This window comes from Zea mays, chromosome 6, assembly GCF_902167145.1.
Source record: "Zea mays cultivar B73 chromosome 6, Zm-B73-REFERENCE-NAM-5.0, whole genome shotgun sequence".
Lineage (NCBI taxonomy): Eukaryota > Viridiplantae > Streptophyta > Magnoliopsida > Poales > Poaceae > Zea > Zea mays.
In genome coordinates this window covers 176,029,083-176,050,479 of record NC_050101.1, presented here as the reverse complement: position 1 = coordinate 176,050,479, position 21,397 = coordinate 176,029,083, and the positions used below count along the sequence as shown (strand labels likewise).

The following is a 21,397-nucleotide window of genomic DNA, read 5'->3' as shown; positions in this document are numbered from 1 at the left end:
AACAATGAATGATGAATAGGAACTATGAACAAACGATGAACGATCGAATGATCGATCGAACGAACAATCGGAATTTCGGCAGCATAACGGCAGGACAAAGATTATCTGGAAGAACGATGAATAGGGGCTATGAACGAACGATGAACGATGAATAGGAAATATGAACGAACGGACGAACGATCGAATGATCGAACGAACGAACGATTGGAATTTCGGCAGCATAACGGCAGGACAAATATTATTTGGACGAACGAACGAACGAACGATCGGACGATCGAACGAACGGACGAACGAACCATGAACGATCGAACGAACGATCGAAAGATCGGATGAACAATCGAACAAACTAAGAACAGGGGAATGAACGATCGAAGAACGACCGAACGATCCTTGTGCTAGTGTGTGCTTGAAAGTCGCCTAGAGGGGGGTGAATAGGGCGAAACTGAAATTCTCAAAAATAATCACAACTACAAGCCGGGTTAGCGTTAGAAGTATAATCGAGTCCGAGAGAGGGCGTGAAAACAAATCGCAAGTGAATAATGAAGTGAGACACGCGGATTTGTTTTACCGAGGTTCGGTTCTTTCAAACCTACTCCCCGTTGAGGTGGTCACAAAGACCGGGTCTCTTTCAACCCTTTCCCTCTCTCAAACAGTCCCTCGGACCGAATGAGCTTTTCTTCTCAATCACTTGGAACACAAAGTTCCCACAAGGACCACCACAAGGTTGGTGTCTCTTGCCTCAATTACAAGTGAGTTTGATCGCGAGAAAGAATGAGAAAGAAAGCACGATTGCAAAAGCCAAGCAACAAGAGCGACAAATAACACACGGATCACTTTCTCTCTCAAGTCACTAATCACTAATGATCTCTTTTCTCAATTGTGAAACTTGGAGAGATGAAGGCTTTGAATGTGTCTTGGAATGAATTGCTAGCTCTTGTATTGAATGTTGAAGGTTGGAATGCTTGGATGTTATGAGTGGAGGTGGTTGGGGTTGTATTTATAGCCACCAACCACTTCCTAGCCGTTACTCCATTCTGCTGAGCGCGGACGGTCCGCCCGCCAGGTCCGGACGGTCCGCCCCTGTAGATCAACGGCTGAAAATGCAACGGTCAGCAGTAACGGCTATATCAACGGCTATATTGCATTTAATGCGTCGTCAGATGTCAGACAGACCCAGGCGCGGACGGTCCGGTCGTGCACCCCGGACGGTCCGCGAGGCCGCTATAATTCATTTTTCCGAACCTGTTACCTTCGGGTTTTTCGGTTTCTCACCTACCGGACGGTCCGCGCCTGAGCCCGGACGGTCCGCGCACGGTCTCGGACGGTCCTTGCTTTTCCTTCGGACGGTCCGTAGTGCATACTTGGATTTTTGCATTGGTTCTGTCCGAGTGTCATCCTGGTGTTGCGGACGGTCCGCCGCAAGGGCCCGGACGGTCCGCGCTTGGCCTATTTTTCCAAAAAGCTTCTCCTGTCCGGAATAATCTACGGTATTCCGGACAGTCGATTTAGTATAGTTGTAGATGAACCTTTGACACCTGTAGAACATATAATCTAGAGCAAACTAGTTAGTCCAATGATTTGTGTTGGGCAATTCAACCACCAAAATCAATTAGGAAGTAGGTGTAAGCCTAATTCCCTTTCAGTGCTTGTGTGGAACATGTAGTGGGCGTGTGAGGGGGAAGGGAGAGAGATGCCATGAAATGGCTTGGGGTGGGATGAGAGGAGACCCTTGCCCCTCTATTTATAGCTATGGTGGGGGGATTAGGGGGAGAGATGAGAGGATTAGTGGGAGGATGAGAGGATTAGTGGGAGATTAGCATGGATTTGTCTTATATGAGTGTAATTAGCTTGTAGAGCTCAACGTATGACACCGGAGGCATACATATACGTATGAGCATGAGGAAAGTTATGAAGAAAATATTTGTAGGGACTTCAAAAATGATTCTGAAGGTATTTCTAAGGAGGAAAAAAATTGGAGATATTGAAAGGGAATTAGGCTTACACATATTTCCTGATTGATTTTGGTGGTTGAATTGCTCAACACAAATAATTGGACTAACTAGTTTGCTCTAGTTTATAAAGTTCTACAGGTGCCAAAGGTTCACAATAAGCCAATAAAAAGACCAAGAAAAAGGGTTCAAACAAAAGAGCAAAGGGACAACCGAAGGCACCCTGGTCTGGCGCACCGGACTGTCCGGTGCACCAGGGGACTCCAAGCTGAACTTTTCACCTTCAGGAAATATCAGAGGCGCTTCGCTATAATTCACCGGACTGTCCGGTGCACCACCGGACAATGTCCGGTGCTCCAGAGGAGAGCGACTCTGAACTCGCCAGCTTCGGGAATCCGCTCCGCTAAAATTCACCGGACTGTCCGGTGAGTCACCGAACAGTGTCCGGTGCACACTAGATTGCCCGGTGTGACGGCGGAGCAACGGCTAGTTCGCGCGCAACGGTCGACTACAACGCATTAAATGCGCGCCTGCGCGCGCAGAGGAGCAGAGCACGCGCGGGTGGCACACCGGACAGCCTATAGGGCCTGTCCGGTGCACCACCGGACAGCCAGGCGGGCCCACAAGACAGAGCTCCAACGGTCGGAACCCTTCGGCCAGGTGACGTGGCTGCGCACCGGACAGTATCCGGTGGCGCACCGGACTGTCCGGTGCGCCATACGACAGAAGCCTCCACCAACGGTCAAGTTTGGTGGTTGGGGCTATAAATACCCCAACCACCTCCACATTCAAGTCATCCAAGTTTTCCACCTTCCAACTACTTACAAGAGCCCTAGCATTCAATTCTAGACACACAAAAGAGATCAAATCCTCTCCCAATTCCACTCAAAGCTTTAGTGATTAGAGAGAGTGATTGTTGTGTTCATTTGAGCTCTTGTGCTTGGATTGCTTCTTTTTTCTCATTCTTTCTTGTGATCATCTTAATTGTAATCGAGGCAAGAGACACCAATTGCGTGGTGGTCCTTGCGGGGAAGTTTGGTTCCCGGTTGATTGAGAATAGAAGCTCACTCGGTCCGAGGGACCGTTTGAGAGAGGGAAAGGGTTGAAAGAGACCCGGTCTTTGTGACCACCTCAACGGGGAGTAGGTTTGAGAGAACCGAACCTCGGTAAAACAAATCCTTGTGTCTCACTTCTTTATTTGTTTTTACACCCTCTCTCGGACTCGCATTATATTTCTAACGCTAACCCGGCTTGTAGTTGTGATTAACTTTGTAAATTTCAGTTTCGCCCTATTCACCCCCCCTCTACACGACTTTCAGATATATTGGTGGAATATTTGGGCAATATTTCTAGAAAGAACTTGAGGGGGGTTACTGGGGAAATATCTGGGCAATATTTCTGGAAATAATTTGAGGGGGGTCACTGGGGAAATATTTGTAGGATATTTTAAGGAGGATTTTGGAGAGAATATAGACCACTATATTTTATTTGTCGATATCAACTCGCAAACAAACATTTTGAAACGAAATTTAAAATTCATTTTGAACTTAGAGCGAGTTTGAAAAAATTTCAAGATTTGAATTTTTGGGATGCTACAGCCGTCTAAGCACGCGGGCTTAATTTCCTGTCCAAGCCCGGCCCGCAGCGGGCCTAAATGGGCCGGGCCGGCCCGTTTAGCACGAAAAAAGCGGGCCGAAAAATGGGCTATGCGGACCGGTAAGCACATTTTAGTGTAAAAAAGCGGGCTTAACATGCTTAGAGGTAAACGGGCCGTGCTGGGTTAGCCCACCGTGCCTAGTTTCCTGTCTGAGCCCGGCCCGCTTATTCGTGTCGGGCCAGCCTGGGCCCGCATAGAATCGGGTCGTGCCGGGCTCGGACCGGGCTCAAACAGCGGGCTTCGTGCCGGGCTTCGGGCCTTGTGCTTATTGGACATCTATAGATGCAAGTGAATGGAATGTTTGTCTTAGGTCCCAAATGGTGTACATATATGTTTTGGCCCCAAGATGGTGGCCTTGGCCAAACACAAGGGGTACTTGTAGCCCCGATCAAAACAAACCTATGGTTATCCACTCGAGACACTCTAGGCGAAGACACCACACACCATAACTGTTAATTGTCAACAACTCAAAAAACTAGTTATTAGGCACTATTCACATTCGGTGCTTTTGCATCGAACATGTTTGGTGAACGCCTTTCACTCTCGGTGTCCTGTCTGCGAAATTGCTCTTTGTTTGGGGGCATGTTCGGTGCAAACATAACATGTGGATCTCATTGTGAAAGGATTTGCCACAATTTTTTGTGTAGGCATTGTGTGGACATGATGACCTCAAAAATCAACCATGTGGATCAGATTGTGGATGGATCTACCACACTCTCGTAGGTTGCTAACTGCTCGTTGATGCTCTAGTGACCGTCAGCGAGAGGTGGGGTGTTGGGATTTCTCGGGTCTTCGACCGTCTCCTTCTCATTGTCATCTTCCTCGTCTTCCATGAGGTGGTCGTCTCGACATCTATCGACCGAGTTAGCCATGGACACGAGCCGATCCTATGGTAGATTGGTGAAACCCTAGAACGAGTTGAAGTCGGGGCTAGAGTTAAATCCGAGTCTGAGTCAGTGTCGAGGGATCTAAGCTGTATAGAGCCACCACACTGGTTGTTGAATCACAATGGACTTGATTGTATGGCGCTGACATTATCAGAGGGTCTAGGATGAACCCGACATCGTGGATAGCGAGATTGCCTAGTTTGTCTACGACAAATTGGAAGGAACCAATTCATCCCTCGATGCAGACTTCATAGACACCTTAAACTCTTGGTTGATCTCCATAACTCCCCTACCTGGTTGACACAACCGTAGGCGATTGTTCAATGGTAAATTAATGAGGCATGTCTTGAGATCGAGAGCTGGAGGTTAGAGCACGAGGGAAGCATGGATTTTGAATGGTTTGGGTTCTAAATGTGAGGTAATACCATATGTCCTATTGTATCTTGATCTTCTGGGGTTCTCCCCCTCTTCTTTTATATCCTAAAGGAGGAACGACCGTCACATAAAAGATACCGAGTCGGTTACTAAGTTAATGTAGGTGTCGAGTCGGTTACTAAATTATACATCAGTACAACTTTATGTTTATGAGTTTATCTTTCCCCATTTGAAGGGCTTTCCATATCTGAATTCCTAAAACCCTCTTTTCTACTAACCTATCCCACGAAAGGGCCTCTAGCCTAGCGGTTAAGGACTTCCGAGTAGCACCTCCAAGTCCACCACCCTCCGGTTGGACTGTTGCAGAGTGGATAATTGACGCTGACCCGTTAGTGATGGGGACAGGGTTCCCATTTTCTTCTCATTGCTGCAAGCGGTCCATCACTCAAACTGAATCTAAATTCATCAATCAGATTAGCTATTCAACAGTCTTGACTTTGAATCAGGGGCGGATCCAGAGGGGGCAAAGTGGGCCATGCCCCCCTCAATTTTATACAAACCTATTATACGTAATGACATTTATTGTTAAGTGGAGAAAAAATCAAAGTTTTGATATGATATAGTCCTATTCTAAACTGGCTCAATCTAGCTAAAACGAGTTAATAATTAGCTGCCTCAAACAATCATGTCATGAGCCTCCTTGTCAGATCCTCTCTAACCTAGTTGTTAGCTGTCTTAAACAACCTTGTCATGAGCCTTCTCGTCAGATCCTCTCCAACCCAGTCCTCACATCTATTACTTCGTCCCTAATCTTTTTGACGCCACCTAAACCAGTTTGCCTTGATGCCCGTTTCGACCGTCGCCTCCTCTTGACGCAACGCTGCCCGACCCTGACCCTTTCTGGCGCCTCCACCCCCGCCCTGTCGTCGTCACGACATCGGCCCGCCCGACAAAGCCAGGTCTCGCTCATCGCAATGATGTGACCCGTCTTCGCGACCAACAAGCTTGGCGAAACAGCAAGCCCTGTCTCTGAGCTGGAGACGTCGCTTGACCCCACCGCTTTATTGGCACCTCTGCCCTTTTAGGAGATGGACATTTGATATGGTACACGACTTTGATTCGGTCATAAAAAACTTAGTATTATGTTTGCTTCTTTTATTCATACAATTTTTATTCTTTGAACTTGTATCGTATATTGACATGAAACTTGAATTCTATACCATACTAGTTTTTTTGTGATCTCGCTTGATTTTGTCACGTGATCTTTCTAGCCCCCGTAAATTCTCGGTTTTCGTCCGCCACTGCTTTGAATCACCAAGACCGACTAGAGACCCATGCATAACTTGAGGATTATTAATGTTTGCATTGAATCGACATACTGACTACTACACTCGTCGTTTGTACTTGATCACTCAGCACTCAACCGAATCAGCGTCGCGACTCGGCGACAGCGAGACACACACCACCGACGTCCTTCTCCAGCTACGTCTTGTACTATACAGGTCACATGGTCGAAGCAATGCACGCACGAGCGCGCGGGCGCACGCGCGCTCGGTTTTGTTCGTGAGGCATTCAATGGCGAATGGCGACGGAGGCGGAGCGCGGGAGAAGCGCCGGGCTCCACTCCAGGCGACGAGCCGACGAGGAGGCTCGCGGCAGAACCCGCCGTGCGTGCGTGTGCGCGCGCATGCATGGATGCGTGTCGTTTGCAGTTTGCTCGCGCGGCGCGGTCGCGGGGGGAGCTGAGAGGCCGGGCGACGTCGACGACGGAAGGGGAGACTGCCCGGGAAGAGAGGGCAGCCGCATTTGGGGCCGGGCGGGCGGGCGGCAGGCACCGACGACGGCCGGCGTACGTGCGCGTGGCTGCGACTGCCGACGGGTGCCCAAGTCCGCGCCCGCGGGGACTGACTAGCTGCTGGCCGCACGCACGCACGTATACATATTAATTGTGCTGAATAAAAAAAATGGAATGGCCCATCCATTCATGGCCGGCCTCGCCCGGTATTTCCGCAGACCCACACGCATGGTTGTAATGTGGGCTCGTGTCATGCCGTCACCTTTTTTTTTCTTTGTTCGGAACTGTGAGCGTTCAGTAATCACGGAGGAGCTACCTAGGGATCATGCGAAGCAGCTCCTCAGATGACCAGCAAAGCAAGCAGGCTTCCCAGCGCCATTGAAGCCGTTCCGCTTTGGGTGGGAATCTTTCTAACCCTCTGCATGCCGTTGCCGTGTCAAACGCGACAAATATTTATGGGAGGGGGGAGGGAGGGACAACGGACGTACAGGACAGGCGCGAGGCCGGAGACGTAAATGCATGCGGCCGGCCGGGTGTTGCACGTCTGGGGAGCATGCGTGAACCACTTGTTCGACACTGGGATGAATGCTGCAAATTCAATTTGGCATGCATGGATGGAACGAACCTACTACACCTACGGCCTCTAGTTCGACACTCGTGTGTCCATGCCATGATCACTGCGGCACGGAAACCTCGCTTTGTTAGGTAGCCTTGCCTTGGTGTCCGTATCGTACGTGGAGGTCGACTTGACGTGCTCCAGGCTCCAGCCTCCATCCATCCAGCCACACGACCAGACCTCGACGCGTTCTGATCTGCTGCATCTGGCTCACCCAGAAACTGCACCGCTCATCTGCCCAGAAAACAAGCCACGATCCGCCGCCACCAGCTCAAAAAAAACGCCCAAAAAAAAGAGCCCCCCCATCCACGACCACCACATCTCCCCGCTGGGACCTGGTGCTCGGCGGCGTGCGCCCCACTACCCAACCAACTGAACCATGCACAAGAGCACTGCACGACGCCCGCACGGCACCGACCCCGCACCAAGCCAACGGAAACCGAGCACCCGCACCCGCACCCGCCCGGGGTGGAATTGGGAACTGAGAAGGAAAAAAAAACACCCACACCCACACCCGCTCTGCCCCATCCGCGCGCCCCTCCTCCTCCACCGCCCGTCCCGCCGCCGCCCGGCCGTCTGGTGGCGATGGCGTACCGGGCGGACGACGACTACGACTACCTCTTCAAGGTGGTGCTCATCGGCGACTCCGGCGTCGGCAAGTCGAACCTGCTCTCGCGCTTCACGCGCAACGAGTTCAGCCTCGAGTCCAAGTCCACCATCGGCGTCGAGTTCGCCACCCGCAGCATCCACGTCGAGGACAAGGTCGTCAAGGCCCAGATCTGGGACACCGCCGGCCAGGAAAGGTGCGTGCGAGTTACGACCCACCCCCAGATCCGCATCTTCCCCTTTCCTCGTGTATGATGGTATCCGATCGGGGTCCATTCGTTAGCGATTGCCATGCGTGCGCCGTACGGATCTTAGTAATAGTCTGGTCGGTGACCCCTAGCTGCTTTTTTTTATTTTTTTTACACATGGACTGCTCTTGCACTTACCATTTTTCGATCTATCACATTTCGAGCTATCAGAGTATATTCAGTTATGCCAGGAGCGGATGACACAGGCCGTTTATGCCAGGTGTGAAATTATGGACGTTGAAATCGTGGATAGAAATCATAACCATAGCCCCGTGCTCAGCTGTTCGATCGACAACGCACTGCTAGCTGTTGGTTCCTGTGTGATACAGGAGTGCCATTACTCATGTGGGGCTAAGGATTCCTGTGCGTCTCGTACTACTGTATAGGAGTAGCATTATTATTCATGTGGTTTTGTGCCGTTCCAACTAGTTCCCGCACCGCAGCTAACTTACCACTTGGTGTCGATGATGCTTCTGCTTCCCCCACCCCAGATACCGCGCTATCACGAGCGCGTACTACCGCGGAGCGGTAGGGGCGCTGGTCGTGTACGACGTCACGCGGCACGTCACCTTCGAGAACGTGGAGCGGTGGATGAGGGAGCTGAGGGACCACACGGACGCCAACATCGTCATGATGCTGGTAGGGAACAAGGCGGACCTGCGCCACCTCAGGGCCGTCCCGACCGAGGACGCCAAGGCCTTCGCCGAGCGCCAGAACGCCTTCTTCATGGAGACGTCGGCCCTGGAGGCGATGAACGTGGAGGACGCCTTCACCGAGGTGCTCGCGCAGATCTACCGCGTCGTCAGCAAGAAGGCGCTCGACATCGGCGACGACCCCGCCGCGCCTCCCAGGGGCCATACCATCAACGTCGGCGGCAAGGACGACGTGTCCGCGGTCAAGAAGTCTGCCTGCTGCTCGTCTTAGCTTGAGAGGATAGAGCGTGTACTTGGGTTTGGTTGTTGATACTTCAGCACTAGAGGGCACATGACGTTATTGCAGTCATGGTCCTCGATCTGTATTCATTCGTTTCCAGGTGTCTCGTTGATTTTGCCATTTGATTCATTCAGGACTTGGGCCTTTCTGGTGTAGTGTAGGGATACCTTGTTCCTTTTATTTCTTGTACCTGCATACTGTCGCTTCTCTTATCAAACTAGCTGCATTACTTCAACAGTCTATTTATTTGCTTTTGCTAGACTGCTGCCATGTTGCAAATTGCAATTGCAATCCAATTGGTCACTAGGGTACCTCATTGGATTGTGTCGATGCTTGGCAATTGGCATGGTCAAATGTGAATTAGATGTTTTTGTCTGCCACCAACAGAAGCACGTGCCATGTATGATGTTGGTGCTTCATGTAGCACGGCATGTACATAAACTTGCCAGCCTTCGCCACCTATACTGCAACCGCGACACACCTATGAATATTAGGTAGAAAGCGAAAACCATAACCAAGTCCTACTTCAGCAGCAAATTTCATACGACTTAAAACTTCAGCAGCAAATTTCACGACTTCAAGATTCACCACTGAATCTCATAAAGCTCTAGCAAAAAGCTCTACAGGTGAAGAAAATTTCCGGTTCTTTCAATTCCAGAATGTACAGAACTTACGGTTTTCAAGCTTCTTTTTTTGAAGAGTAAAGATAAATACAATGTACAATGTAAAGGAAGAGGGCATCTACCAAGGCAGTCATGGGAGCTTTACACACCATTGTGCCATTTAACGTCTAAAACATCCTACAAAATATCTGTACAGTGTTTCGAAGCTCAGTTTATGTCCACAGCAAAGGGGACGGGCAAATAAAGGCAACCATGTCTATATACAAAATCCACGCTAATTTGCCACGCGGTAAACAACCAACAACATTATTGGCGACGGTCATCCGTTCCTTCTATCTGATGACAAAGCTGTCGTCTTGCATATGGGGCACAGGTTTTTCATCATCAACCATTGCTTTATGCAATTCACATGGTACTTGTGACCGCATTCAAGGGTTCCTATAAGTTCTTTAGCTTTATACTCCTCCTGCAAGGCGTGGACCAAGTCAGCCTTATGAACAAGAAGCAAATATTTGGCTATCGAACAAATATCAAAGACAATGGTTTCACTGTTTTCAGTAAGATTAACGATGTATAAATAACAGATTATAATTCAGCACTGAACATCTGAACATGGCAAGAGGTTGACCTGGCATATTATGCAAGCATCATTCTCCAAAGAAAGCTCAGAAAACTGATCAGACATGCTAGCTGCTCCTGGAACATGAAAACTGGACCTCAAGTTTTCCTGGATATAGCTTTCTGTCAAACCAGTATTGACATCGCCTATCTGCTCTTGCAATGCTACAAGTTCCTGCAAAATATGCCAGAAAAAAACCGAATGTAATCAGATAGATACGCACTCAGAAAAGGTACACAAAGATTTCACAATCATTCAAATCAGATACATGCCTCATAAGTCATGTTATCCACATCTAAACGCATATCGCTATGTTCATCGATAACATGTCCTGCTTCATAAATCCTTGAATGGTCCATCACTGTAGCATTCTGCACACATACATCAATTACTTGAGGTAGCTGCATAAAATAGGAAATGTTCGCAGAGAGCAGATTAAGTCATGTAGACACTGGTCACAGGCTGTACTACTGAGTCAGTGATGACTTTTGTCTCACATGCTTCTTTGTAGCTTAAAACCAGCAGGCAGTTGGGATATAAAATTCACATCAAATGGCAATAAAACAAAATGGCTCGTACATCTTGGCAAGAAGAAAGAGATTCAGACAAGATAATAATAGATGCAGACCATGGCTGCAGTGAAAAGTTACATATTACTACCTCCGTTCTTGAATATTTGTCACTCGTTAGTTCTTTTTTGAACTAAAACACGACAAATACAAAAAGAACATTTTTGAACTAAAACACGACAAATAAAAAAGAACGGATGGAGTATAAGACAACTGCTACATGTTAGATATTTGGGCCAAATTAAAAAGTCAGCGAACATGAATTTCTGGAACTTGATGATCAATGCATATTATGAAGTATTTCAATGAAGAAGGGCTATAAGGCTTCCATGACTGCAAAGTGAATATTTGCATCTAAATTCCAACATAACTAGGAGTATAAATGTAGCGCAACCAGTTTCTTATATCTATACATAATATGAGTTGTGCTTCAAGAATGAGTATGAAACACTGCCATCTCTGCACGGTAAATGATGCACCCAAAATGGTAAATTCAAACTCTAATATAAGTACCTGATTACCAAGTCTGCAGTGGACGCGTAAAAAAATATTCAAGTAGACATATTTTTCAGCATCCAGTATTGTTATTAGCAAATACTACCTCCGTTTTTATTTATTTGACGCCACACAGTTCAACTTTATACCAACGGGAGACATATAAAAACGAACGGGGGGAGTACATGCAACTAAGCAATAACTTTACGGGTAAAAATTTGCAAATATGAAGCCACCTGGTATGGCAGAATTCTTAAAGCCCCATTGTTAACTTGGTTTATCAGAGGTGGGTGCATTGGATGCCCAAAAGTGTGCTCAGCATTGAATGGGAGAGCCAGCATTCTTGGATGTAAAGGAAGGCCTGTGGCAGAAGGATTTAAACCATGCACCGCATTGTTACCGATGAACTGTTGATGGGACACTTGTATTTGAGGTGCCTGCATACTATTCTGGCAGAAATGAGGCAGTGGCCCATTTGACATGTCTGCAGTTCCTGATGAACAAAACAAGTTAAAATCAAGAGTTGCCAATGCCAAGTACATCACTAATCTCACACTCAAAGATTTCATTCAATGGCCAGTCAATCCATGATAACAGAAATTTACTGCTAACCATATTAGCAAATCTAATAAAAAACAGTAATCCTGCCAAGTATTACTAATCTCACACTCAAAGATTTCCATTCAATGGTCAGTCAATCCATGATAGCAGAAATTTACTGCTAACCTTATTAGCAAATCTAATAAAAAAATGGTAATTAAATAAACTGTAAACTGTGAGACGATTCCTTAATTCATAATTCAGCAAAACACCAGATGAATATATCTTTATTCAGAAGGTCTACTAACCTGGAGGATTGACCACTGCATTACTATATCCCCACTGTGGTACTCCATAACCTGCAGGCTGTGGAACCCATGTATTGGACTGGCTTATGTGACAAGCTGGATATAAATAGTTACCATGAGGTGCCAGCTCCTGGCAAGCAGCCACAGAACTGAAACTGTTTGAAGCATCTGCAGAAGATTCTTCTAAGTATGGCCACCCATTACTATTGTGGTATTCTGGTAGGTTTGAAGCTGCAGAACTGGGTAAACAATTTGATTGAGATGAAGGATTCCATGGCCCATGCACAGGATTCTGAGGCACATGAACAGATGAACTTGACCCAGCAAATCCATGAAGAAAATGATGGCTTCCAGCAACTACTGCATTTTTCCTTTTCATGAATCCAATAGCACTATCACCAAAATTGACACTGCTGCTACTCTCATCAATAGTTCCTGTGGGAACTTGATTATGTAAAGATGGTGGTAGCACACTGCCTAGTCCAAAGCTTTGAGTCTGAGGAATATATATGTTGACAGCTGCTGCTGACATGCTAGGGTTGTACATAGTAGTTGGGAAGACAAATCTTGATGTAACACCGGCATGTGGGTATGAATTATGAACATGCGGGCACTCATGATTCCGCAAATCACATATACCAACATTAGCAGTATTTCCTGGAACTCCCACAGCAACTTGCACACCCAGGTTGGATGAATCACTTGCAGTGCCTGCATAATAGGAACTTCCTGGTTGAACTTGGGCATGTCTTTGCTCCCATTCAGGATTAACAGACTGATGTGTCCAGAGCATATTTCTATGTGTCATGACGCCAAGTTCTATTTCCTTAAAGAAGAACTACTGCAAGTTTGGTCAGCAAATATCCTTTATCATCACCTCTCCCTGCAAACGAGATTTTTTACCAAACATGGTCAGCATTCAATCTAATATGGATAACAAGAGATGTAAATGCAAAGCACATCTTGTTTAATGATAGCAGACAGGATAATTCCAAGTACATGCTGAAGCTTGCAAGTGGGGACAAAATATTAACAAAATAAACTTGCACGGGACTGGGTCTAGGTAGCAGAAGATATTGAATAGCTCATATATAAGAAAAATGTAAAATAGTTTAATTCTTGCTGATATGAAGAGGCCTTGATAACTTGGTCCACAACCCTACAGGTAACAAAAATGTTCATTGGTTATATGAAGATGACTGTGTTTACTAAAGGCATTAACACTTGGTGTCATGCAACGTTTTTGTTACCTGTAGGGTAGAATGGTAACTAGTGTACAACTAGTTGATAGATAAGTGCCGACTAGTCACAACATTGGGACATGCAATTGGGGTCATTTTACAAAGCCTAATTTACAGTTACCTGGTGAACTAGTTTCTATTGCCTTCAAATCTTCCTGTAGTCAATTACTACGCTTCCACATAGTTAAACACATATCTGATGATGTTAATTACTAATCTGGCTATGATGCAATGTATCTAGTTTGTGACACGTTAATCCTACAATTACAATGTAGACCACTGGATGTGAAATGCTTGATCTGAACAAAATCCCAAACTTCAAACACACATTAAGAGAGTATGTAGTTCACTACATAAGAACTTAAACAGTCGCTAAAGAGAATCCATGCAGTTAGCAAAGGTAGCATGGGAAGAATAAAGAAAATCTGACAGAGAGACTCAAGCTTGCACTACATTGCAGGGGTAGAATGAAAAAAAAAAGAACAGAAAAAAGCATAGCAATCGAAGTATCATGTAACCAGGGTGTGTTCACTCATTGCTCCATGCTCCTACAAACAAAGGACGTGACACGATGCAAATTGGTAAACCTAAGTTTGGCCCACCGTGGACGAGATTGCCAAAGGAGAGGGAGGTAGTGGAAAGAGGGTGAAAGAGTACTCTAAAAGCAACAAATAAATTATTTTGTGGTTCCCCTCGTGTTGTGTCATGTGGACATCATACCCTCGCATCAACCATGTCCATCACAAACTCAAGGATGAGTTGTTTGACTTGGGGGAAGAGTAATTACGGGCATAGGTCCAAACAGTGAAACGACAATATGTAAGCTGCACAACAAGTTATGACAACTCATATAAACAATTACGACAATTCAGATTCCATGGTTGGGAATAAATTGATTGGTAAGCCATTTTAGTAATAGCTTGCCTTACTTGAAAGATTCAGCTTTTGCTTTACTTGTTTAAGAAGATTAGAGGCTTTCAGATGGGATGGGGTCGATAAATTTAGCAACCTAGCACATTTATTTACTTGTCCGTTACCGAGTCTGCGCCTTTCTTGGAGTTTGGCGTTTCTGTTCCTCTGTGCCCATCCGTGCCCTTGTTACGGAGCTTATATTGCAAAGTTAAGTTGTCGAGACTCATAAATCTAAAGCAACCACAAAAAGGATAGATTAAATGGCATTAACTTTGACGAGATGTTATATGGATATATGATTGCAAGCGCAACAACCCTACCAAACTCTTGTTGGCTAGTGTTGTAAACTCATTTGCAGAATGCATTGTCTTCCAGTGCAATATAGCAGGTAGGAAAAACCCTTTCCCCCTCAACAGACCCTAAAAAGGCCCAACAAAAAACTACCAAGATCCACAACACTAGCAACTGAAAAACTTCATACCCAAGTAGCAAATAACTGAAAACACTTGATTCTAAAATTGAAACAAAGAACGTGCTCTAACTAAATTCTTCAAACCAAACCTAAGCTCAGATACAACATTCAAAGTCCAAACCATTCCCTGATCATTAAAACCAAGTATCATTGCTAAGCAGCAATGAACACGACAGCAGGGCGGCACAGCTATCTCCTGTCCACATTCAACTAAGGGCTAGTTTGGAAGTACAAAAACCGGAGGGGATAAATATTCAATTTTCAATAAGAAGGGGATTTTAGCCCCTCTAATCCCCTCCGGTTTTGTTTTGTGGCTCCCAAATTAGCACTAAGGGTCTGCCATTCCCACGTGAAGTTATCCGGGGACTACCTAAAGCCTATGGGCGTGTTCGGCTGGCTACAAGCCGACACTGTTGCAGCTGTTTGGACTGCTGCAGCTGCAATCCATAGAGAGAAAAATACTGTAGAAGCCGCAGCCGCAGCCGGATTGCAGCCGCAGCAAGCCGCAGCGAACAAGCTGTATGCTGACCGTGGTTAGTAGAGTCTCAATCTGTACAACCATCCCAATCGAAGAAGAAGAAGAAAAAAAATACTACGCCGCACAAATTTTAAACGATATACGTCGACACCGCAAGTCCGAGTCCGCTGCTGCATGCATCACCAACAATGTTGACTCCGAGCTCCACACCACAGTACATCCCTGAACCATGAAGTTAGCTTGGCTCGCTGCGTATCGAACCGAGCCGAAGCACGCAGTTGCAGCACAGAATCCTTGTGGGACAAAAACAAAAACAAAAACCGTGCACCGACGGGACAAGCAAAATCCCTTCCTTCCTGCAGCTTCCCGCGACGGGCGCGGTCTGCAGCAGGAATGCCCCAACCAAACGCGACGCGCCCGAGGGCGTTCGAACGAGACCCCTCACACACTCACAGACAGGTCCTCGCAGCTGGCCGAACGCCCAATCGCGGCCCGAATCGGGGCGCCCGGGGACCCGATTCCTTCCCCGCCCCGCCCCGCGCCCCCGCGCGCGCGCAGACACAGTCGCACGGACGGGACACGGCGAGCTGGTCCGCAGCCCAGACAATTCGACGAGGAAGGTGGGGAACGAGGCGATTCGGGAAGCATCACCTCGGGACGGGACCGCGATCGGCGAGGGAGCTGGCTGTAGGAATCCGCGCCGGGGGGGGAGGAGAAGGGAGGGGAGGGGAGAGAAGCCTCGCGCTCGAGCGAGGGGGGAGGGGGGATGGAACGGAATCGGTTGGTGGAGGCGGTGGTATCCGGTGGGGGTGGGGGGGATCGGTCGACCGGCGGAAGGGTGCGACGGTACGGGTGGGTCGCGTACTTATAAGCGCGAGGAGCTTTTCGGGGACGGACGGAAGGAGAGGAAAAAATAGACCAGGAGGAGGAGGAGGAGGGCTGTCCTGTCTCAGTCTCACGCTTTTTTAATGGGTTTCTTTTTACTGTACTGTTTTGTTTGGACAAGGGGGTTGAGAAAAAAAAAAAGAGGGTGCGGTGTGATTCAAATCGCGTGCTCACGTTTTCCGTCTCGGGCCGCTTTTGCATCGGGGCCTCGGACAGCGCGGCTGCCAGTGCCATGCCATGCCCATGCCCATGCCGTCTTTTTTTAGCGCTGGCCGTGCTTATCTGTTCGTCTCTTCTGCTATTTATGCGTCAAACCAGCATATCCTTATCCTCCCAACCAATCTCTGTGTGCTCGTCGTGTCGTGTCACGTTGGCTCCTAAAACGAGCTACGGCGACGAAGCTTTCGGGAAAGAAGAGTACGTCTCCTTCTCGTGTGTGCTTTCAGAGAAGAGAAGGAGTCGCGGTGATCGTTTTTCCTTGGATCCGTTGTTGGCTGGCTCCTCATCCACTACAAGACTCCACTCTGCCTATCCTCTGCAAGTGGCTGCTGTGCAAACGCTACGCTTTACCACAGCTCGCCGATCGTTCGCTCTGTGCTGTCGTCCCCGTCGCCCGCGGCCAGTGCCCACGTCATGTCACTTTTACACCTGACCTTAGCGTGCCGCGCCGGCGCGGCGGATGGCGACAGTACATACAACTATACAAGCCTGTGTTGGTGGGCGCCGGCAGCCAGCAGAGTCTGGCGGCGCCGTGGCCACGCAACGCAACGGCTCTCGTGCGGCACATGGCCCGCGCCGCGCCCCCGATGGCTTTCTTTGGTCACGCGGCTTCGTCGCAGCCCCGGTGTGGCTGTGGTCTCGGCGCCTGGTTTCGCGGCGGCTGCGAGGAGACGACCACCGAGGACCAGGGTCCAGGGCCAGGGCCGCGCGCCGTTCACGTGCTCTATACTAGGTCCTCTCATCTCCGTCCTCGCCGCGGCTCCGACCGAGTAGCACTGCCTGGCGCGCTGCTCTTTTTTTTTCACCTGAGGCTACGTGATGGATTAGCTGAGACGGTAGAACCGTAGAGCAAAATGGAACATGAGAGTTTCAGACAGAGTATGGATGGATCGAGTTTACGGAATAAAAAAGAAACTATTGTCCGAAGGAGGATCTGATCCCTCGAGCAGGATATTCCCGAGGGAGATGCCAGGTGAGGGAATCTTCTTTTGTGAACGAGCTCGAGCGGATCTAAGGGCGAAAGGATTTCTACTTTCCCCCACCACTGTGGTTAGGGTTCAGGTTTTCTTCACGAAGGTTAGTTTGGGCAACCCCATTCTCCTAAATAATTTCTATTTTCTTAACGTAAATTCGTTTATTTTTCTTTGAAAAATGAAAATCTTCTGGAAGAATAGGGTTCCCAAACTAGCATAAAATCCGATGTTCTAAATCGTCAGCTCTTAAAACCGTTTAGAGATGATGCAAGTGCCCGCAGCTCAAAACTGTTTTAATTATCTTCCTACCTCAGTAGGGCTTTCGAACGGTTTTATTCTTTTCCACTTCCTCCGTGACTCTATTATAAACTATAGCATATTTTAAAAAAAATTAGACCCTCTCCATATTATATACAGATATAATGTATATTTAAATACAAAGTCAAAACCTACGTACTATATATAGAACCAGAAACGTAACCTGAAAGGCTGAAACGTCTCGAGGGAATGCTCTAAAAAAATCCACCTCTGACATGATCTTTTTTTTTCCAGCGAGTCGGGCTACACCGTGCAAAGTCAACTGTCCGTGGGTTTTGGTTTTCTACTCGGGCTACACACGTGCACAAATCACGAGTCAAATGAAGTTTGTTTAAGGCGCATATGTGATCTCACAGGATTGACACCGACAACATGCAGCGATATTGAAACAAGGATACCGCCATTGCCATTCCCTTCCATGTCATGGCCCTAACAGGACGAGCAGCCCTATTTTAAACTTCACTCGAAGTGAAACAATGCAAAACTAGAAACCACAGATTGCCATGAACCCAAGACAAAAGACAGCTCAAACTGAATAGAACCTGCTCCGTGCTACTGCACATAGTACAATGACGGCAGCCCAAGCACTGTCTAGGAGCATTGAGCAAAAATGAGAAGAGGGAAAACAAGAAATCCGCCATGGAACAGCATAACACACGACTGAAAGCCAGATGGCAAATCTAGTGACAAACCACAACTGACATCATCATAAGCTAATAGCACACCACAAAAGATTTGACACCAATTGTCAAAATAACATAATAGCAAAGGATCCGACACAACACAGATGGAAACAAATGATGTCTGGTTTAACCATAAAATGAACCGAGGAATCCTGATCTTAAAAGGTTTTACTTAGCCATGCAGAATGCAATCCACACAAGCATACTTAGAATATAGCGATGAGAGCCGGAGCTAAGCAACAAGTCCGGCAAACAGTAGCCACGGAGAGCTCACTGTTTTCCCTCCCGTTCACGGTTCCACTGCTCAATCTTGGCCCTTCGCTCCTCGCTGCTTTCCCTGACTGGGCTCCTTGCACGCCTTGAGGGGCTACCATGCCTGCGCCTTCCTCCATCATCATACCTGTCATGTCTGCCGCCTCTGCCTGCTCCATCATCATACCTGCCATGCCTGCCACCTCTGCCTGCTCCGTCATCGTACCTGTCATACCTGCTACCTCTTCCCCTTCCACCACCGCCGCCACCACGGTAGTCATCACGGTCACGGTGGTGGTAGTCATCACGGTCACGGTGGCCCCTCCTTTGTGGTGGCGGGCTTCGGCTTCGGCTTCTCCCATGGTACCTCCTGGAAGCAGAACGCCCATACAGCTTCCTCCTGAGATCCCTGCCAATTTGCTTCACATGCATGAAATTACAGTAGCCACCACGGTTGCAGCTGTTCTCCTCAAACTGCCTACAGGTTGCTTCACGGAAGTCGGTCACAGGAGAATACTCAACAATTATAGGGCGGCCAGAGTAAAAGCGCCCCTGAAGAGCATTGTATGCTGCGGCTGCTTGCTCTTCCTCCCTGAACTGGACATAGACATTCCCAATCATGTGGTCAGCAAGGTTATCACAAACATTCAGATTCTCAATCTCACCAAACTTCCCCAACTCCTCATAGATGTCCTCATAGAAGTCCTCAAAATGCTCCTGCATCTTCTCAGGGTCAATAGGTTGGCCTTGAGCATCAACTCCAGGGGTTATCATATCAGGGCGCTGATACATGTTAGCAAGCACAAGAGTTGGTGATATAGTTGGCCTGTTGTGCAGACGAGAGCAGCGATCCCCATGACGACAGGCCCCAATCTTGAAGTAAAAAGGGCAGTTGACCCTGTCCTTCTCAGTGCCGAAGATCGAAGCCAAGTGCTCCGCCATGATTCAACCCGCAGACCGGCAACCTTCAAGCACAAAGAAGAATAGTATCAAAAACCATGTTCAATACAAGGTGAGATAGAGGGGATAATGATATAAACTCATGGTTTGTTATCTAGAACCATGGGGATCAAGGAATACCTCAATAAAGGTCCTCAGTGTGCAAGGCTAAGTAGACAAAAACGAACAAAAGCAGCTAAAACAAATCAGGGTTCACAGCATGTGTATCTTATAGGATCACCAAGTAATAATCCTGCAAGTTTACCCCCTGTACAGCCACGTGTGTAAATGGAAAATTCTACAGCTCAGGCTCTGGCAATAAAATCTTAATCGCAATCCCTTTTTAAGACCTAATCTGCACACTTACTCAAAAGGTTAAATATTAGGAGAAGTGAACAGAAAAACCAAAATAACTGTGTCATCAGGGCAAGTTCTTGCTCCTAGTAACTGATACTACACTTTTTACCTATATAATAATTAATAAATCTGCAAGTTAATTCCCAAAAATCACCTAAATTTAAACAGCGTGAAAGTCTCTCTCCACTATTATTGTTAGGAGTGTTTGCTGCAGCTAGCTGCAGTTGCCACTCCAACTTCTTTTTTTTACGAAGGGGCGAAGCCCCCTATTTCATTAAGAAATAGGAAAGTTTGAAACAACTGCACTCACGCGACCAACAATCCAAAAGGAATGATCAAGGTCAGATCTCTATCTAGACTATCTAGACTCCTAACACTATCAAACTAGATCAGTGGAGGGCCTAGAATAACAGATAAAGTTTGACCTAAGCTGCAAATACTATAAGAAGCCTGCTGCATCTGCTGCGGCTGTGCTTCTAGCTGCAGTGAACATGCCTTAGTTTTCTCCCCTGCAACTGCATATAATAAACCAAATAACACTGCAGAGAGAGATAGAGACAGCTGTTCGCCTGTCGCACAAAGGGTGTTCCTTCTGGTGTAGGCCTTGTATTATCCGCCCGACAAATTTTTTTGATTTTAACCTAAGCTGCACACCATTTTAGATTATTAATATCTGATAGAAACGAAACAAACAACCGAAATCGCAGTTAAAGCTACCACCAAGAGAAGGCAAAATCCATTAGTAGACTAATATAGCTGACAATATACCCAGTAATCTGGCAAAATATGTCACCAACCTAAAGAAGTAAATCTCAACGAATACAAGTTTATGTAGTGATTCTAGAAGTTGATTCAATCGGCTAAAAGACAGCTAAAATTCCTACATATGCCATGCGGACCCAGTAGGGGAGATGAGCGGCCCCATGTTTTTATTTTGCAAGAAAATCAAGTTAGAAAGCATAATACTACATTATACACCTGAAATTAGATCCGATCCGAACGCAAATAGCCAAAACAGTGTCAGCTAGGGTTTGGGTCCTCAGCTTCGCACAGCGGGAAGGGAAGAGAAGGGGTGCGCATACCTGTTGGCTGCTCTTCGGCGAAGGGCCCGACGAAGATCTGGGCACCTGGCGTAGAGCGGCGGGGGCGGGGAGGTCGCCCAGTCGTCGCCACGAGAGAGAGAGGACGCCGGACGCAAGATAAACAACGGGTGAACGGGTGAACGGGGGCACAATATATATGACGTGGGCTGGAAATTTGTAACTGGGCCGCAAGTTTGTTTTGGGCCAATATAAACTGGGAGCGTGTTGCTCCACAGGAATACAGGATACACACCAATGTCCTCACACACACTGACACACACATAACACACAACAAAAAAATAAAAATAAAATAAAATATTACCAGTACCTCAGATACGGTAGCCATGGAAGGGCGAGGCTGAGTG

The 21,397-nt window shown here is 47.4% G+C and overlaps 3 protein-coding genes across 12 annotated transcripts; 1 reads left to right on the top strand and 2 right to left on the bottom strand.

Moving 5' to 3' along the window:
* Positions 1-7,684: 7,684 nt before the first annotated feature.
* LOC100284756 (ras-related protein Rab11B) lies at positions 7,685-9,299 on the top strand. Its single transcript, NM_001157651.2, has 2 exons — positions 7,685-8,082; positions 8,625-9,299. Exons 1-2 carry the CDS (start codon positions 7,865-7,867, stop codon positions 9,055-9,057), a joined length of 651 nt encoding a protein of 216 aa, NP_001151123.1. The 5' UTR covers positions 7,685-7,864; the 3' UTR covers positions 9,058-9,299.
* A 394-nt stretch (positions 9,300-9,693) lies between these two features.
* Positions 9,694-16,253, bottom strand: LOC103630734 (probable E3 ubiquitin-protein ligase ZFP1). Of its 7 annotated transcripts, none has more exons than XM_023300389.2 (7): positions 15,975-16,160; positions 14,499-14,604; positions 12,221-13,103; positions 11,609-11,865; positions 10,581-10,679; positions 10,318-10,482; positions 9,694-10,155 (listed from the first exon to the last, which is right to left on the bottom strand). In XM_023300389.2, exons 3-7 carry the CDS (start codon positions 13,026-13,028, stop codon positions 10,009-10,011), a joined length of 1,476 nt encoding a protein of 491 aa, XP_023156157.1. In that variant the 5' UTR covers positions 13,029-13,103; positions 14,499-14,604; positions 15,975-16,160; the 3' UTR covers positions 9,694-10,008. The 7 variants fall into 7 exon arrangements, with proteins under 7 accessions (XP_023156157.1, XP_035816140.1, XP_023156158.1 ...); XM_035960247.1 differs by having other exon boundaries at positions 14,488-14,604; positions 15,975-15,994; XM_023300390.2 differs by lacking the exon at positions 15,975-16,160 and adding an exon at positions 14,694-15,974.
* A 2,091-nt stretch (positions 16,254-18,344) lies between these two features.
* On the bottom strand, positions 18,345-21,177 carry LOC100191858 (splicing factor U2af subunit). Of its 4 annotated transcripts, none has more exons than XM_020538778.3 (3): positions 21,033-21,177; positions 19,735-20,596; positions 18,374-19,619 (listed from the first exon to the last, which is right to left on the bottom strand). In XM_020538778.3, exon 3 carries the CDS (start codon positions 19,594-19,596, stop codon positions 18,673-18,675), a length of 924 nt encoding a protein of 307 aa, XP_020394367.1. In that variant the 5' UTR covers positions 19,597-19,619; positions 19,735-20,596; positions 21,033-21,177; the 3' UTR covers positions 18,374-18,672. The 4 variants fall into 4 exon arrangements, with proteins under 4 accessions (NP_001130754.1, XP_020394367.1, XP_008647303.1 ...); XM_008649081.4 differs by having other exon boundaries at positions 20,510-20,596; XM_008649082.3 differs by having other exon boundaries at positions 20,520-20,596; positions 21,033-21,165.
* Positions 21,178-21,397: the final 220 nt, after the last annotated feature.

Coding starts and splice junctions, on each gene's coding strand:
- LOC100284756 (NM_001157651.2), top strand. CDS start 7,865: ATGGCGTACCGGGCGGACGACGACTACGACTACCTCTTCAAGGTGGTG. Junction 8,083..8,624: donor GACACCGCCGGCCAGGAAAG/GTGCGTGCGAGT, acceptor CCCCCACCCCAG/ATACCGCGCTATCACGAGCG.
- LOC103630734 (XM_008651779.3), bottom strand. CDS start 13,028: ATGACACATAGAAATATGCTCTGGACACATCAGTCTGTTAATCCTGAA. Junction 11,866..12,220: donor TGCAGTGGTCAATCCTCCAG/GTTAGTAGACCT, acceptor TTTGTTCATCAG/GAACTGCAGACATGTCAAAT. Junction 10,483..10,580: donor TGGATAACATGACTTATGAG/GCATGTATCTGA, acceptor CATATTTTGCAG/GAACTTGTAGCATTGCAAGA.
- LOC100191858 (XM_020538778.3), bottom strand. CDS start 19,596: ATGGCGGAGCACTTGGCTTCGATCTTCGGCACTGAGAAGGACAGGGTC.